General features: G+C 36.8%; 2 protein-coding genes across 3 annotated transcripts in view; one reads left to right on the plus strand and one right to left on the minus strand.

Annotated features, from left to right (window-relative positions):
* ACAD11 (acyl-CoA dehydrogenase family member 11) overlaps positions 1-5,434 on the minus strand; it is a 56,100-nt gene extending 50,666 nt beyond the window's left edge. Inside the window, exon 1 of the mRNA XM_016224365.2 lies at positions 4,777-5,434. Coding sequence (XP_016079851.2) covers positions 4,777-4,925 — 149 coding nt within the window. The 5' untranslated portion in view covers positions 4,926-5,434. The remainder of the gene's footprint in view (positions 1-4,776) is intronic.
* Positions 5,435-5,713: 279 nt separating this feature from the next.
* Positions 5,714-17,089, plus strand: UBA5 (ubiquitin like modifier activating enzyme 5). Of its 2 annotated transcripts, XM_016224354.2 has the most exons (12): positions 5,714-5,889; positions 6,613-6,658; positions 6,762-6,851; positions 9,497-9,606; positions 10,417-10,503; positions 11,497-11,578; positions 12,347-12,451; positions 12,630-12,757; positions 15,715-15,850; positions 16,110-16,185; positions 16,334-16,440; positions 16,965-17,089. In XM_016224354.2, exons 1-12 carry the CDS (start codon positions 5,729-5,731, stop codon positions 17,046-17,048), a joined length of 1,212 nt encoding a protein of 403 aa, XP_016079840.1. In that variant the 5' UTR covers positions 5,714-5,728; the 3' UTR covers positions 17,049-17,089. The 2 variants fall into 2 exon arrangements, with proteins under 2 accessions (XP_016079840.1, XP_016079841.1); XM_016224355.2 differs by lacking the exons at positions 5,714-5,889; positions 6,613-6,658 and having other exon boundaries at positions 6,766-6,846.
* The last annotated feature ends 1,104 nt before the right edge of the window (positions 17,090-18,193 follow it).

Here is an 18,193-nt window from a genome sequence, read left to right on the forward strand (position 1 = left end):
AGAGGCCTTAAACTAAACAAATAGAAGAATCAGTCCCTGAGGTAACAGGTAATAGAGGAAAGTGAAAAAAATATAGTTTTAGAAGTTTCTCCCTAGGCCTCCAGAGTCCATCTACAAAGAACAAGAGGTCAGACTGAACTCAGCAGCATCTTTCTCTGACAAGCCAGACCATCCTTCCCAACAATCAAAGAGCAGTGATCTTGGCATCATCTAATCCTGTGTGGGTGCCTTTTAGCATAAGAAAGTGGGGATCATTACCAATGGTCAGGAAATGGGACCACTTCAAGCTATGTTTTTTATCTTGACATGGGACAATTTATCCATGATGCTTCAGAGAGTCAAGGTGTAATGAAACTTGTGAAAACATTTTTTTATGCCAAACATCTGATTGAACGCATTTTTGATGATGCAGTCTTTTATGAAGCACTGGCCTTTCATGATGGTAAATGACCCAGGTGAAATATAACAGGAAAATTAAAAGCTTCTCATGGAAGTCACCATACAACCCAGTAATTCCATTCCTATGTATATAACTTTGGGCAAAAGTAGGTTTACAGCTGTTCATATAAAAAAATATCTAATATAAGAATAAATAATACAAGAATAAACTCTGCATTTCATGTACTTGCAACTGTAAACCTATATTTGTCCACCCCTGTATATTAAGAGAACTGAAACATGTTCACATAAAAACCTGTACAAGAATGCTCAGAGCAGCACTATTCTCAACAGACAAAAATGGAAAAAACTGAAATGTCCATCAACAAATGAATGGACAAACAAAATGTGGTATAGCCATACAATGAAATATTACTCAGCCATAAAGGGAATGAAGTTCTGATACATGCTACAATATGGACAGACTTTGAAAACATGTTAAGTGAAAAAAAAAAGCCACTCACAAAAGGCCACATATTATATAATTCCATTTTTATGAAATACCCAGAATATGTAAATCCATAGTGACAGAAAGTAGATTGGTGGCTGCTAGTGGATGGGAATTGGAAGGTAAGGGTTTCTTTTGGGGATGATGAAAATGCTCTGGAATATATGTAGAGTGGTGATGGTTGCAAAACTTTGAAGATATACTTTAAAAAGCCACTAAATTATACACTTACATAATTAAATTTTTAATTTTATGTAACAAAATTTATCTTAAAAAAAACCAAAAAACAACAACAACTGAAACCCACCAAATTAGAAGCTTCTCCTCTGACTAGGGATCTACCATGGTTCTAACAAAGACAAAACAGAGGAAGATGGGGGAGAAGCCCACCTTGGGAAAATCACCACCAACACTGTGAACACAGCACTGGCTACATTTCACAACTCCATGTGTCAGGCCTCCATATGGTCTGGAACCCACTGATGACATCAATATGATAAGAATCATCTAACTATTTTTATTTCCAATGTGATTTAATTTTTGAAAATTCTAAAAATAAATTTTGCATAGATAAAAAAAAGAGTACTTACAAAATGTGCAAAGCATAAAGAATGATAACACAGCAAACACCAGTGTTCCCACTACCCACTGTAAGAAAATGACCATTCCTCTGAAGCCCTGTGTGCGCCTCCCCTTAGAGTACCTACTGTTCTAATTTTTAAATTTGTCTTTCCCTTGAAGTTTATGTCCTTAAACAATATACTGCTTATTTGTTCATTTTTTTTATTCTGTTGTTGTATATATCTGCAGCTGAATAATTTTCACTGCTGTATGATATTCCGTCGTATAAATATGCTACGATTTATTCATCCATTCTGCTGATGAACATTGTGTCATTTCCTGTATTTTTACTATTACAAACAATGCAATGAACATTTTTGTAGATTATCTCCTGATATTCTAGTACAATAATTTCTCAAGAGTATATACCTAAGAATAGAATTGCTATTTCATGGGGCATGTTTATCTTTCCATCTTCATCTTTACAAGATCATGCCAAATTATTTTCCTATGCTAATTCACATTTTCACCAACTGTGGATATGAGTCCCTGTTGCTCCATATCCTGACCACTTGTCTGAAATTGTCATATTTTAAAAAAAGGCTATATGGAGGTGTGAAATAGTATCTCATTGTTTCAATTTGCCTTTCACTGATTACTACAGTGCAATGACCTTGAGTATCTTCAAGTCTTTTAACCATTTTTCTGTTGGGTATTGGAATTTTTCCTACATTCTGATTATTAATCTTTTATCCACTATATGTATACATTGCAAACATTTTTTTAAATTTCACATTCTTTAAGGAGTCTTTCACTGAAAACATATCAATCATTTCCTTTATGGTTGTGCTTTTTAAAGATTTTCTTCTCTATCAAAGATAATTATCAAAGATAATCTCCTATATGTCTTCCAAAGGGTTTTAGTTTTGCCTTTAATGCTAACTCACCTGGAGCTTTGTGAGGTAATGAAAGGGTCTAATTTCATTGTTTTCATACAGATAACAATTATACCTATATAACTTATTGAAAAGTCCACCCTATACACACTGATTCTTGATGCCAGACACTGTGATATATCAAAATTTTGTAAATATGTGGGTCTTTTTTGTGGACTTTATGATTTTATTGGTCTATTTCTGTGTTAATATCATGGCTTCTTAATTAAAATTTCCTACTTTTCCTCCTTTGGAGTGTTTTTGCTGTTGTTAGCCCTTTGCTCTTGCACATAAAATTTAGGGGTAATTTCTTTGCTGTTGTTAGCCCTTTGCTCTTGCACATAAAATTTAGGGGTAATTTCTCAAAATACAGAAAAAAATTAAGATTTTTTTATTGTCATTGTAGTGAATCTATACATCAGTTGGGGAAAAAGAGAATTTACTATTGAATTTTTCTTTTCAGAAACTGGCATCTATTTATTTTTAAGATTCTAATAAAGTTTTATGATTTTTCTCTGCAAAGGTCTCACACATATTTTATTAGATTAATATTTAGGCTATTTATGTTTTTGATGCTCTTATTAATTATGCCTTTTTGAAGATTACATTAACTGTTGCTAAAATACAGAAATGCAATTGGTTTTTGCATACTGAGCTTTGATAAACTTTCTTATTTTCTGTAGATTATTGGCTTTTTAAATCCATGAATTAATTAGTTTCTAAACATGTATTTGATAGCTGTCTTTCTTCAGTTGATTTCTAAACTTTTGGCATTTATATTTTGAATTTTTTTTTAAGATTGACACTTTAGAATTTTTGAAACTTCCTTTGTGGCCTAAATGTCTTCAATTTTCATTAACTTTTTCATGTGTCCTGGAAAGAAATGTGTCTTTTCTGTGGGATAGTTCCATCCATATACTACATAGGCAAACCTCAGAGATATTGTGGATTTGGTTCCAGACCACTGCAATGAAGTGAGTATAGCAATAATGTGAGTCGTAATCTTTTTGCTGTTGGAAGGTCTTGCCTTCAGTTTGTAAAAAACACATCTGTGAAGTGAAATAAAGCTAAGTGCAATAAAACGAGGTATGCCTGTACTATTCACACCGTAAATTTATTCCATTTATCAAGCAAAATCCTGGTTTATTTAACATTCAACCTAATTCAGAATTAAGTACCTTTCAGTTAGATAATGCTCCAACAACTCTAGGAGATAAAAATATTACTATTTCCATTTTGCCAAAGGAGGACTCAGTGCTCAAAAGGGTTAAATCACTGTCCAGGTTCCCACAGCAAACGGAGTAGTTGAAATTTGAACTTTGATCTGTTTTAGTTTGTTACAACACAAAACTTCTAGACTAAAAATCTCAGCTGTTTTTTATTCCACCTTCCCCTTCAACCTCCATTGCCTTTTGGGACCAGGTGCCTTTTAATTCCATACCTCAAAACTTTCTTCTATCCATGTTCTTTGTCACAATTTTTATTTTCACTGAAATCAGGAATATAAATGCCAGTGATAAACGCCACTGGCATATGGTTCTGTTGCAACGTTTAAGGCCTTTCACCTATAGGACTTCATTTAACTATCAGGATCACTCAGAGAACAGTTTTCACAGATTAGGAAACTAGTTCTCAGAGAGCTTATGTGACATTTAAATTCCCAGTCAGTAAGTGGCTGATCTAATTTTCTGGAAGCCAGGGCTGTTTCCCTACCTCTCTGGAGACGACAGAGAGAGGGGGGGGGGGGGGGAGGGAGAGAGGAGGGGGAGGGGGAGGGGGAGGGGGAGAGGGAGAGAAGATAAAATGTGTTTTCTATTATAAACACATTTCAAGGTATGAAACAGTGGATCCAGATTCAAGGTAGGGAACAGTATTCTCAGGATCATCTTTCAGTTCCACCCCCTCACTTCAAAAAGAACTAAAGCCCGAAGTGCTGTTGTGATTTGCCAAGTGGAAGATCTAGTGACAGAATTCGAATCCCTCAGCTGGTACCATTAACTCTGCCTCCGAGAATATGGCCAATTATAAAGGAATTACGCCTCTCAGGGGAAAAAAAAAGATCTAATGGTTATAAAACGAAAGCTGAAAAGGCCTCTGTATATCCCACAGAGCTTCCAAGCCTCAGGGAATCCTCGAGATACGTAATTGTATCCTTTAACAAAAACTCCTTCAGATCGTTGGAATCATGACTATGATCGCTTCCATTATTGCCCTCAAACTGCAAACACCCCGAATGGAAGGCAAGGCGCGGGTGACGCCAGCTCCCGCTTGCACAATGAGTCATTACAGGAAAAGAAACTGGGGCGGGGGGATTGGGAACCGACCCAGGGCCAAAGGAAGAAAAGCGCCATGCACAGACTTGCTTCCACTGGAGGAGAAGGCTGGCGTCGATACCTGTACTGGGCAACTGTCAGCTTGGCCTCGGGTTCGGCCCCAAAGCCAGGCAAGTGCTGGTTGAGGTAGGCCTCCAGGGACCTGCAGTCAAACTTGTGCAGCGGCAGCACTTCGGCCGCGTCCGGCTCGCCCGAGGCGAGGGTCGTCATGACCGCAGAGACGGGATCCGAAGACACTCGCTGCGCCGGGACTGGTCACTTTAAAGCCAGGGGGCAAGGCCCGTAGGCGGCTCGAAGCCCGGCTCCAGCCAATCCCACACGTGGAGGCACCGTTGCTGAGCTACACTGCGGAGCTGAATCCTGGTGATTTCGGCCCCCGTAGGCAAATGTTCAAAGAACCTCTTGCGGGTTAGGATTTTAAATGAGCAGCCAGCCTCGGAATTCGAGACGTCAATTTTACAGACAGCAAAGACGCCTTAGTCACTCCCGGCAAATAAGAACGCAGAGGCCTCTGCTACCTCTGAAAGTGCTGCGCCCGCAGGCGGAAGATCTATCGGGTCCTCTTCAGAAAAGGGCCCGTCCGGACCTCCAACCCAGAAATAAAAGGTCCTGGCGTTTCTCCGAGCCGCGGGGTTGAAAAGGCAACGTCGCCGGCCGACCGCCCGCTTAGGACCCCCGCTGTGCTGCGGCCTGGTCTCTCAGGACTCGACTAGGAGGCAGCTAGAAGGAGTGGGTTTGGGTAGTTTTGTTTTGGTTTGTGGGTTTTTTTTTCCTGAGAGGGGGAGTGGTAACCGCAACCGGAAGCGGCACCGCGGAAGCGCTGGGGCGGCCCGCGGGAGCGGCGGAGACGTGTCCATCCGTGAGGCGCCGGCAGCGCCCCCTCAGGGTTCCGGGCTGGGAGGGCCGCTAGGTGCCACCTTATATACTCCTTACGGGCCCAGCAGCCTGTCAACGTGGGGCGGCGGCGGCGGCGACGGCCCGGGCTGGGAGCGTTGGCGGCCGGAGTCCCAGCCATGGCCGAGTCTGTGGAGCGGCTGCAGCAGCGGGTGGAGGAGCTGGAGCGGGAACTGGCCCAAGAAAGAAGTCGGCGGGCCCCGGGGGGCGGCGACGGAGGAGGCTGCCGGGCCCGCATCGAGAAGATGAGCTCGGAGGTGGTGGACTCCAACCCCTACAGGTGACCGCGGGCCGGAGGCGGGCGTGGGAGGCGAGGTGCCCGGTTCCCTGGGGCCAGGAGTGAGGCGCTCCCCCAGGTCCGGCTCACGCGGCCCCCCACCTTCCTTTTCTCGTTCTGGGGGTCCTGTTCCCAAACGGGTAAAGCCGGGCTATAGTACTGGTTAAAAGATGTTCTTTCTCTTAAAGAAACAACAACAAAAAGCAAACAAGGGAACCAGCCATATGGGACTGCTCCTGCGCCTGCCCAGGACACGTACCCGGTTTCCTACCGCCCCTACTCTATTAGTCGGCCTCATAAAACCGATAGTAACAACTTTCAGAAGATGACATCAGATATAAAACCTGCTAAACATAAGCTTCGAGTTTCATGAAGGCTTTCAATTGGGGATGGGGTGGGGAGAGCTTGATTAGCTCTAAAGCCACTGGGTTTTACCAGTTCGGTCCCCTTTTCCTTTCTTTGTTTCCTAGGAAGGGTTGTTAATTCAGCAAATTCAGCAGGCCTAGTATAGCGCAGTGCTGAAGGGTAAGGGCTCCAGAGTTGGGCATTAGTGGTTTTAAAGCTGCCCCAGTGATTTAATTTCATCTGGTAAAATCCAGCTGAAAGATTTCTCCTCTTTTAAAGAATTAGTAATGATTGACTTTTGGTATCTATTTTCTGTGATGTATGTTTACCTATGTCACTAAGATTGTAACCTTTAAAACTTTTTTTTCCTTTTGTTTTAAGCCGCCTGATGGCATTGAAACGAATGGGAATTGTAAGCGATTATGAGGTATGATAAACCTTTCCAAGTTTTTGAAGATGGTTTCAATAAATTAAAATGATTTTTGATGGAGACTTTTTAACCGAGACATACATAATTTTGCATTTTACAGAAAATCCGTACCTTTGCTGTAGCAGTAGTAGGTGTTGGTGGAGTTGGTAGTGTGACTGCTGAAATGCTGACAAGATGTGGCATTGGTAAGGTAAAAACATTTCTCTTTGCCTATTATGTAGAGAACTACTCACTTCTGGAGTAAAGCAGGTACAAATTAGAATGTTTTCTCCCCTCATTACTAATGGTTTATTGATTTGTAGTGTAGTTATTCAGATTGTTCTTTCTACCTGAGAGGGTTAAGACATAACCCCACCGAAACAGAAGCTAATATTATTGCTAATTAAACAAGGACTACCTAATTGTGTTCAGGAGCTTCTTTATTTGTGGTAATATATAAGCAGTTTGGACTTAAGTGTTTGAAATTGAACTGGAGAATGCTCCATATATTTTTTAACTCATATATATGTACACACACATACACATATATATATTACTTTTTTTCTAAAATTGGTTTAGATTGTGGATAGGAAGGAGAAGTAACCTTATACCAGGTATCAGTCTACCAGTCTTAGACTTATAAAGCTTGAGTCCATGATGTTAGATATATAGTGGTTGAATACATAAGCTTTCCACAAATATATATCCTTTAATTTGTCATTTTGATAAAGCATGCATATTCCCATTAAGTTTCAGTATTTTTTAATGTTACTTCACTCCATGTGCCAAATTAAGAAAAGAAAGTAGTTTCAAAGTTGGCACTTATTTATCAATGTAGAAAATACAACACCAAAATACTAAAAATGTTTATTAACAATTTAAAAGTCCTCGAAGAGGCTTATAAAAGCCAACCAACAGTTGCTTATAGCTGATGTAAGTACCTCTGGCTGACTTACCAAGGATAGTACAGATCATGGAAATCCATGATTTTCCGGTTTGAGTGTGCATCAGAATCCCTTCGAAGACTTATTAAACCACAGATTGCCAGGCCCTACCTCAGTGGTTTTGATCCTGTAGGTTTCAGGTGTACCTAAGAATTCTAATTTTTAACAACTTCCGAGGTGAATCTGATATTATTCCAGGAACAGCACTTTAAGAATCTCTGGATCCTTGCTAATCAATGTCTGGTCCCTGAAGTAATAGCATCAGCATTACCTGCATGCTTTTTAGAAATGAAGACTCCTAAGCCCAGCCCCAGACATGCTGAATCAGAATCTGTATTTTAACAAGATCACTAGATGATTCATGTGCACATTAAAGTTGGGAAAGTGCTCCTGTATTTCTAACAAGCTCAGGTGATGCTGATGCTGCTAGTCCAGACCACATTTTGAGTAGCAAGGATTTAGAACGGTGATTATCAAATACTGCTATAATTAGAATTACCTGAAAAGTTTAAAAAAAAATTCTGATGTCCTGACTGCACCCCATGATAAGTTAATCATAATCTCTGGAAATCGGACCCAGACATCTGTATTTTTAAAAACTCGCCAAGTGAGTCCAGTGTGCACTCAAGGTTGTATGCTAAGGATCTACATAGGTAAGTTTCAGAATGCTTTCTCTTATGTGTAAAATGAGTAAACAAGAAGCTAATTCATGGGTTTAAATAGGGAAGTGGAGGATTGAATACCCAGAGCCCACGTCTTATTACTGAAAGTTTCTGGAATCCTCAGTACACCCTGGATTACTAGATCCATATCAGCTGTTTTATTTTACAGATGAGGACACAGGCTTAAAAAGTGAAAGTGACTTACCCATGATTTAAGCTAATTAGTGGCAGAGTTACAACTCATACCTCTTTTCCCCAAATTTAGGATTTCCTGCAACTTACTCATAAACCAGCTATGAGGCCAAAACTAATATAACGCGTGGCCTGATCTAATAAATAATGTGGAATGAGCTTAACTAAATAATATTTTTGAGACTCTAGGGTTAGAAAATTATCATAGGGGGCATAAGTGATATCTTTTCTAGAAGGATTTTAAGGATTACCTACATGTTGTTGATATAGACTGGGTTATCTTTTTTTTAGTTTTTTGATTGAGAAGAAGAAAATCTCATTTTTGTTTTTATTGCTAAATTTAGGATACTGAGAATTATATTACAAAGTTACAGAATTTTAGATCAAGGAAGGGACCTTGGAAATCCTTGGGTCCAACCTGTTCTTACTGATAAGAAATGGGATCTTTTGGCCAATTTAAAGGGGGGTATGTGTCATGCCTAACACTGTCAGGCATATTTAGGCAGTAAACACTATATGCCTAAATATATAGCAGGAAACAATTAAGTGATTGGTTAGTAATTCTAATTCTGTTTGGAATAATGCTTTAGCCATGGTATGGGTGTATATGTAGTGTCATATTCACAAAAGGAGTCACACTATACTATAGTTTTAAGTTATGGCATTTGTTTTTATCTTATTGAAAAATTTTATTTATCTAATGGGTTCTTGGCTGTTAGCAAAAATAGGAATGAAATGGAATGAACATGAATTTCTTAGCAAATCATTTAGAGAGGCAGTGCAGCATTATGGCTAGGGAGCAGATGCTGGATTGAGAATGTCTGAATTTGAATCCCCTTTCCTCTACAAATTAGCTGAGTGGCTTTTAAGCAAGTGCCCTAGTTATCTCATTTCTGAAATGAGGATAATATTAAGTACATACTTGCCTCATATGAGCATTAAATGTGTTAATATGTGCCACGAGTTTATTATTACTGTCCAACTGTTAAACCCATCAAATGTAAAGCCCACTTGTTCATTCTTTATGTTTTTCATCAGAATATCTATTCTCCTTTTAGTTACTACTCTTTGACTATGACAAGGTGGAACTGGCCAATATGAATAGACTTTTCTTCCAGCCTCATCAAGCAGGATTAAGTAAAGTTCAAGCAGCAGAACATACTTTGAGGTAAGTGGAATAGCAATTAAGACCGTATTTAGTAAAATCTTATCTTGTATATTTGGTATGAGTTAACCTAATGTATAAACGGACCTGAATTTTTCTCTATAAAAGTGGAGGTGTCACTTACATAAAGAATTCTCTTACCTCTTGGATCTGGGTTGGCAGCCTTCTCCTGTATAGGGCTAGATAGTAAGTATTTTAGGCATGGAGGGTCATACGGTCTTCGTTGGAACTGCTTAACTGGGCAGCTATGTAGTGTATTAGCATCTGTAGGCAATATAAAAATGAATGAGCATGGCTCTGCTGCAGTTAAACTTACTTGTGGACTCTGAAGTTAAAATTGCATATATTTTTTACATTTCATGAAATGTTGTTTTGACTTTTTTCCTGCAGCCATTTAAAAATGTAAAAGCCATTATTGGCTTACAGACCTTACAGAAAGATGCCAGGTGAGTTTTGGCCTAAAGGCTGCAATGGCCAACCCTTAACCTGAGAAGTTTCTTTGTGAGCCCAGACAAACTTGCACCGAACTGCATGAGCAGAGCAGCTCTTTGCTAGGCTGCTCTGTGGCCAGCAGAGGCAGGCAGGCTTCATTCCCAGCACTCAGGCTGTGGGGCATTTTCGTAAACCTGGTAGTCTACACATTATGAACCTGGTCCTTGAAGCGAGACAAGGAGGCAGAAGAGGGTTTAGGGTTTCCTCTGAATAGCTTGGATTCCGTTTCTCGGATCTCTGTTAAATGCGCTTTAGTTCTTTCCCACTTTCTCTTACTATTCCTACTAGTAGTTTTTATAATCTTTTTTCTCTGTCTCTTAGGAACATTAATCCTGATGTTCTTTTTGAAGTACACAACTATAATATAACCACAGTAGAAAACTTTCAACATTTCATGGGTAGAATAAGGTAAAATTTTATTTATGAATATTTTGCACAATGTCCAGCTCAAACTAATATTATTAGAAAATGTGCTGATGATTAATTCAGTGAGTTGGTAGAATGGAAATATATTTTTGTTTTTAATATAGTTAATTTTGTCCAACTGGCGTGCGTCAGTGGTTGAGCATCGACCTATGAACCAGGAGATCTTGGGTCTGTTACCTGTTAGGGCACATCCCCAGGTTATGAGCTTGATCCCCAGTAGGGGGCATGCAGAAGGCAGCCAATCAATGACTCATTGATGTTTCTATCTCACCCTCTCCCTTCCTCTCTCTGAAATCAATAAAAACATATTTAAAAAAATAAAAGTTAATTTTTGTGTAATAGTTAATAGTTTATTTATTTTATATACTGGGAGCTCAGTAAAAAGTATATATTGTCCAAAATACAATGTTAACAACAAAATAAAAAAATCAAAAACCCCTATTGTTATAATGGTATAACAAGGAATCTTCAATTACTCATTCTGTGTTCTAGAATACATTTCTGTCTGAAAATGGTTGTCTGCCGAGACTCCACTGAAATAATGAATCATATTCAGTTAATTTTTGAATAAAAGTCTGAAAGCTGATAGGTAAATGGTAACTTTTGTAAACAGACTTTCTACTTGCATCCTTGTATGTGTTGTGTAAGAAGTACTGTAGTATCATTGATGTTACATTCATAATAGTTACTCAGTACTCTATATAGGGTATCCCAAAGAAATGTATATGCACACTTTGAATAATTGTAAAGGCAGTGCTTATTAAAATACATTTCATTTTCAAAATTGAGCTATCAGCTGTTACAGAGTATATACTTTTTTGGGGGATACCCTGTATATACTGGATCTTTAATATTAAATACTATATCATAATTATACTTAAACATTTACTGAAACAGTACATGAGTGACTAAACAAAGTCTAATTAGAATGTATTTTGTGTCTTGATTTTTTTCAAATTTATTTTCTTTGCCTAGTAATGGTGGATTAGAAGGAAAACCTGTTGACTTAGTTCTTAGCTGTGTGGACAATTTTGAAGCTCGAATGGCAATAAATACAGTGAGTATTCCTACTGGGTACAATGTTATATTCATGGGTTTATCTGTTATCCTGTATATTCTATCAGTATATATTCCCCATCCTAAAAGTAGCTCTACATCTACACCTTTTTATAATGTGTTTTATTTATTTTTAATGTTCCCTTAGCCTACTTTTGAATGTTTTCTAATGGCTGTGGGACCTGTCTAGCCTTGCTATCATGGCATATGTTTCAATATCCTGCTCTCTCTTATGCCAATAGAGGAAACTAAAATAGCAGATACTTGTGATGTACAATTTTTAAAGTAAATGACTGTCTTATAATACTGTATTCTTGGTTGACTTTGGTTTTAACTTTTGTTACTTTGCTTTTCAGTAAATGTATAAATATATATAAATAGCCTTTAAGTGTGGTTTCTCAAAAATAAAACTGAATTCTTTTTAAATTATTATGTTTTCAGCTTTTCAAGTGACTTTTTTTGCTGAAATAATTTTAGAAAAATGAAGTTTTACATTAATAAGAAATCCAATAAACTATGCTTCAATTTAATTAAATAGATGTTTATTCAACATCTATTGACTGCTTACCTATCAGTTTATTTTAAACAGAGAGTGGCAGTTGCCAAGGAATTCCATTATTTATGGCTTTCCTTTTTTATTCTGAAAATTAATTTAAAAAAATTAATGGTTGTACATTTAAACCCCAGTTTTTCATGAAAAGAAGTTATGGTAAATTACTTGTTGCTCTTTTACGTTCTTTGTTGTTGTTTTTTTACCTATTCTACCAAGGCTTGTAATGAACTTGGACAAACATGGATGGAGTCTGGGGTCAGTGAAAATGCAGTTTCGGGGCACATACAGCTCATAATTCCTGGAGAATCTGCTTGTTTTGCGGTATGCGTAATTCATTTTGGGTTATTTTTCACTGTTAAGTACAAGAGTTCCTAGGGACATTGAAAATGTATTACAGTTCAAAGAAAAAAACACACTTTGAATATGATGGACTACTATTTGGAACATATACTTTTTCCCTTTCTTGGCAATACATTTTCTTTTATTCTTTTTCATGTAGTGTGCCCCACCACTTGTAGTGGCTGCAAATATTGATGAAAAGACTCTGAAACGAGAAGGTGTTTGTGCAGCCAGTCTTCCTACCACTATGGGAGTGGTTGCTGGGATCTTGGTACAAAATGTGTTAAAGTGAGTGAAGGTTTAATTTTTCTGAAGTCTTAAGTGCTTTTGATAAAAATAAATATATTTCATGAAGTATTTTAAGTATAGGAATTGCCAGCTAAGTATTTAAATTTAGTTTTTTAAATTTAGTTTTAAATATACTTTTTATTTTACATACTGTATATAATATGCATATACTTTTTATTTGTACGTAATATATCTCAACAGACATAATTTAAATGGACAGTTGACTCTTGAACAATGCAGGAGTTAGGGGCACTGACCCCCACGAAGTAAAAAACCCATGTATAACTTTTGACTCCCCCCAAATTTAACTAATTGTCCCTTGGTAACCATTGGGGATTGGTTCCAGGACCCCCATGGATACCAAATATAAAGTGGTATAGAACAATGCATATATAGTTGGCCTTCTGCTTCTGCAGATTCCCAGGGATACAGAGGGTCTACTATATAGTCACTGAAAAAAAAATCCATGTATATGTGGACCCTGTGCAGTTCAAACCCATGTTGTTCAAGACCCAACTATATATTAATTACTATTACATATATTAATACACATACATGTTTGTGTTACTCTCTGCATTTGGAATAGCTCTTATTAAATGGTACAGTGGTACTGGTGTATTTTATATACATCTCATTAACCAAATAATATTAGTCTCTGCAAGTTTGACCAAAGGTTGGAGCCTTGGGCATAAACTCACTTGTTTCCACTATCTTGTTTAACTCTTACTAAAAATAATATGAATGTGATTAAGCATTAAAGAGGGTAATATTTTTGTTACCCAAAAACAAATATCCAGTAACCATACCATATAAACCAGGAATTTTCAACCTTTCTCATCTTATGGCACACATAAACTAATTACTGAAATTCTGCAGCACACCAAAAAATATATTTTTGCTGATCTGACAAAAACTTAGGTAAAATTTTGATTCATTCACATCATACAGCTATTGTTGTGTTGGCTGTTTTTGTGTTTTAGTTTGACAGTCTAAGGGAAAAGAGGTCAGTGCCTCTGACTAAATAGTCAGGTATTGCATGTTTTAAAAATTCTTGTGGCACACTGGTTGAAAATCGCTGATCTAAACTATAACTAAAAAGGACAAAGGTTTCTTTACAGCTAAAATGAATGTCAAAGAGTTTTTTAATCAACTCACGATTAAAAGTAGAACCCCTTTAGGTGTCCCCCTCTTAGGTCATTTTTTTGTCACTTTACAACCCTAATAAACTTAGTTATGGTTCCTAAACCTCCAATATAAGAACAAACTGCAGCGTGCTATAGGGAGGTGCTCTGATATCAGAAGTGTCCATTACCAGCAAATATTGTAAAAAGTATACATAAGAACTCTTTAAGGCAACCGTCTAAAGCTGTTTTATATAAGGGCAGATAGCTTGTACAAACTTGAGTAGGCCCTATCTAAACAAAACATTTCATAGAATGATTTGAAAAGGGGGGAAATTATGGCTATAAAGTATTCTCTTACAGGTGTGTCATATTTATAAGCCCTCTTTTGATGGATATTTAGGCTACTTACCCATTTTGTTAATAATGCTGCAAACAACATCTTGTCATATATCTTTGCACTACTAGATTTTTGTACAGTTTTAATTTTTATGAGTGAAATTTCTGGGTTTAAGCAAATTTATTTTGACAGATATTACTAAATTTCTCTTTCAGAGGGATTGTACATTTCTATCACAGTGTAGGAGCACCTGGTTCACCCACACCTTTGATATATTTTGATAACATAAAACTCTTTAATCTTGGTCAATATAGGTGAAAAATGGGTATCTCTTTTGTTTTTTGTGATCATTTGGGCACTTACCGTTTTCTGTGAATTATTTGCTCATATTCTTTGCTCAGTTTTTTGTTTTTCCTTGCTATATATTAAGAATATACATTTATACCTGGCTGAGTGGCTCAGTTGGTTAGAGCAACATTCTAATATGTCAGGGTTGCAGGTTTGATCCCCAGTTAGGGCGCATACAAGAAGTAACCAATGAATGAATAAATCAGTGGAACAACAAATCAATGATTCTCTCCCTCTCCTTCTCCCTCTCTAAAAATCAACCATTAAATAAAAATATTAAAAAAAACCAATGAAACCAAAATCGATATTTCTCTCTTTTCCTCTCTAAAATCAATTTAAAAAACCAATGACATAGAAGCATAGGTGAGACTGACGAATGTCAGAGGGATGGAGGAGGGCAGGTGGGTGGAGGGGGAGAGAGTAACCAAAGAATTTATAGGCATATATGCACAACCCAAGGATACGGACAATGGTGGGGAGAGGGACTGGGGAGGAGGATGGGACGGGGTGGAATGGGTCATTGGGCAGAAAAAGGGACATCTGTAATATTTTAAACAAAAATAAAATTTAAAAATTAAAAAACAACAACATAAATTTGCAAATATTTTTCCTTTTGTTGTTTATCTTATGTACATGATTTTTCCTCTAAATATAAGCCTCTTAAAAGAATCTGAGATCAGATTTGATCTGGTAGTGATTACATGGGTGAATATTTTTGTAAAATTTTATTGAGCAGTACATTTACGATTATAAACTTTATAGTAAGTTAAATAGAAAGATTTTTAAAAATTAGTTAGATTTAGTATATCTCAGGGATTTTAAAGATATACTTCCACATTTTAGCCTCTCTAAAATCAGTATGCTTCTTAAAGTTGTTGACATACCAAAGTTTAATTGGCAGCATTTTATCTTTATTAGTTAAAAAAATGAGAGTTCTTTGGTTGATGAAAGTAATCTTTTCTTTCCTGCTTTCATTCAACAAATATCTTTTATGAGTCAGGCCCTGTAACAGGATAATACATTTCTGTTTTCTTTCTTGCTTGTTACAAAAATCATTACCTATTTCAAAATCATTTTTTAAAAATCCAGTTACTTTTAATACTTTTCTCCTTTTATTTATTTAAAGTTACTTTGGTTTGTTTTTCTAGGTTTCTGTTAAATTTTGGTACTGTTAGTTTTTACCTCGGATACAATGCAATGCAAGATTTTTTTCCTACCATGTCCATGAAGCCAAATCCTCAGTGTGATGACAGAAATTGCAGGAAACAGCAGGAAGAATATAAGGTATATGTCAATCTGTCAGAATGTGTGAGAGAACATATTGCATAGGATAGTAACTTAAAAAAATTATTTAGATTTGGATTTCAATATAATTGGATTCTGGGTTCTTAAACATTTAATTTATTCACCGTGCTTAAAAAATGAAAATTCTGTTCTAAGTCCTTTTTTGCTTTTGGTAGGATAAAAAGCCTGCCTGAATTCTTGATTAATGCTTCAGAGAACTGAGGAGTAAAAACACTTTGACACTGTTTGATTTCTACAGAAAAAGGTAGCAGCACTGCCCAAACAGGAGGTTGTTCAAGAAGAGGAAGAGATAATACATGAAGACAATGAGTGGGGTAGGAATCCTTTCATAAATTGAAATGGGAGCATAAAGCACATCTTTTATGGGAGGAAATCTAATTGTAATTAAGGTTATATAAGTTTTGAGTTATTATTGCTTATTAAGTTCCATAAAAACTGTTAAAGGTCAAATTAATTCTACAGGTATTGAGTTGGTATCTGAGGTTTCAGAAGAGGAACTGAAAAATTCTTCAGGTCCAGTTCCTGACTTACCTGAAGGAATTACAGTGGCCTATACAGTTCCCCAAAAGGTACATTGAAAATCTGATTTATCATAAGTAAATATCATATAAGAGAAAATGTTTATCTGTTATTTTCATCCTACTTTATAATGCCAACGCAGTATTTCCTGTATTAGATATTTTATTTTAGGCATTAAGATGTGTGAGAGATGTATCCAGTGCTAATATGAACATATGCACAGCACATTTAAACTGTTTGAAAACATAAATATAAAATTTATGTTCACTTATTAATGGATCAAGTAAAATAGATTTTGATTACATCAAAACGTTTTTGTAAATTGGTAGTTTTAACCACAATACCATTTAGAAGTACCACTTCAGTAGATATCTCAGGAATATTGAAATTACTGCCTTGTAAATCAAGACACTGGTGTGGAAAGAAAGGGACTTTGTCTCTCCTAAAAATTAGAAGGCATAAAGAAAATTTACTTTTTAAACTTGAACATGGTTAAAGCTTACTGATTATATATTTCTAAGCATCAAGAATTTTATATGGTTATTTTTTCACTGTTTCCCTCATTTGTTGATAGCAAGAAGATTCTGTACCTGATGTAACAGTGGAAGATTCTGGTGAAAGCTTGGAAGATCTCATGGCCAAGATGAAGAATATGTAGGTAATGGACTGGCCTATATTTAATTGCAAAGCCTATTCCTTTGCAATTAAAAAATGTCATTTTAAAACTGGCAAAACTTAGGGCAATATCAGTTGATGTATAATCTTCTCTGATTTGTTATACTTTTTGAAAATACTATGACTGTTGCTTGTTGTTACCCCACCGTCAACTAAATCCATAACTCTCCTAAAACTCATGTTTCATTCTAGTAAGGAAATTTCAAAGGATTATCTTAGGCAGTTATAGATCTTATTGAAAATGTAGTCATTGAAATGTTTTGGCCTTTTGTGAGGGATGGGAAGAAATTTGATGCTATGTACATTCCTTTTCTTTCCAGTAATACTTTGTGATCTGTGGCCATGAACAATAAAGTAGTACATGGTCCTGAAATACAGGGAAAAGTACAAGAGGCACAGCCTGTTGATTTGAGTTAGCAGCATGTACTCCTTGCTTTGGAATGGTTCTCTACAAGAGAACTGTCCACTCTACTAACTTGGCCAACAGTGAATTTAAAATAAAAACATTCTGTCAGATGTTTCCTGATGGCAAACTGAAATGTAGTCATTGGAAGAGTTGTAAACTTGTGAATTATATATTCAAAATCAGGCAACCAAAAGGAAGCTTTTTTCAAGGACAGACAGGTAAAGGTACTTTGAGGAAGTACAAGTTATATTTCTGCACTGACCAAGGAAAAGAAATCATTGCATCTGTGGGACATGTATCTGGAATTACTGTACTTTATTGAGAAGCAAGGGATACATTTAGGCTAAGATCATCTAGATTATACCCATCATATGGATTACCTTCTGAATACTTTCTCAATTAAATTAGATTCCCCAGATAATGAAATATTGGCCAGGGCTTGTTCTAGATAGTGGGCATTAAAGGGGCCTGCAGTGCCTCTGAGATGCCTGATGCGTTTATTCACTAGAAGAGGGTCATTTTCATGACCACTAAATCGTAAATGGATAAACTGGTTTTCCCTGCACTTGCATACAAATAATGAAGGCTTCGACAGTCTTGGCTGAAATAAATTTCCAATGGTTTGGAGACCAATTAAAAAAAATGCATGTGTAACCATTATCTGAGCAAGCACCCCTACCACTCATGTTTCCAATGTCATGAAGCGGGAAGACATGTAACAA

The sequence above is a fragment of the Miniopterus natalensis genome, chromosome 15 (genome assembly GCF_054644295.1).
Source record: "Miniopterus natalensis isolate mMinNat1 chromosome 15, mMinNat1.hap1, whole genome shotgun sequence".
Lineage (NCBI taxonomy): Eukaryota > Metazoa > Chordata > Mammalia > Chiroptera > Miniopteridae > Miniopterus > Miniopterus natalensis.

Bases quoted from the DNA above. Each gene is read 5' to 3' on its own strand.
- UBA5 (XM_016224354.2), top strand. From the start codon at position 5,729: ATGGCCGAGTCTGTGGAGCGGCTGCAGCAGCGGGTGGAGGAGCTGGAG. The intron at 9,607-10,416 runs GTAAGTGGAATA...TCTGTCTCTTAG, and splicing joins GCAGCAGAACATACTTTGAG to GAACATTAATCCTGATGTTC. The intron at 16,186-16,333 runs GTAGGAATCCTT...TTAATTCTACAG, and splicing joins ACATGAAGACAATGAGTGGG to GTATTGAGTTGGTATCTGAG.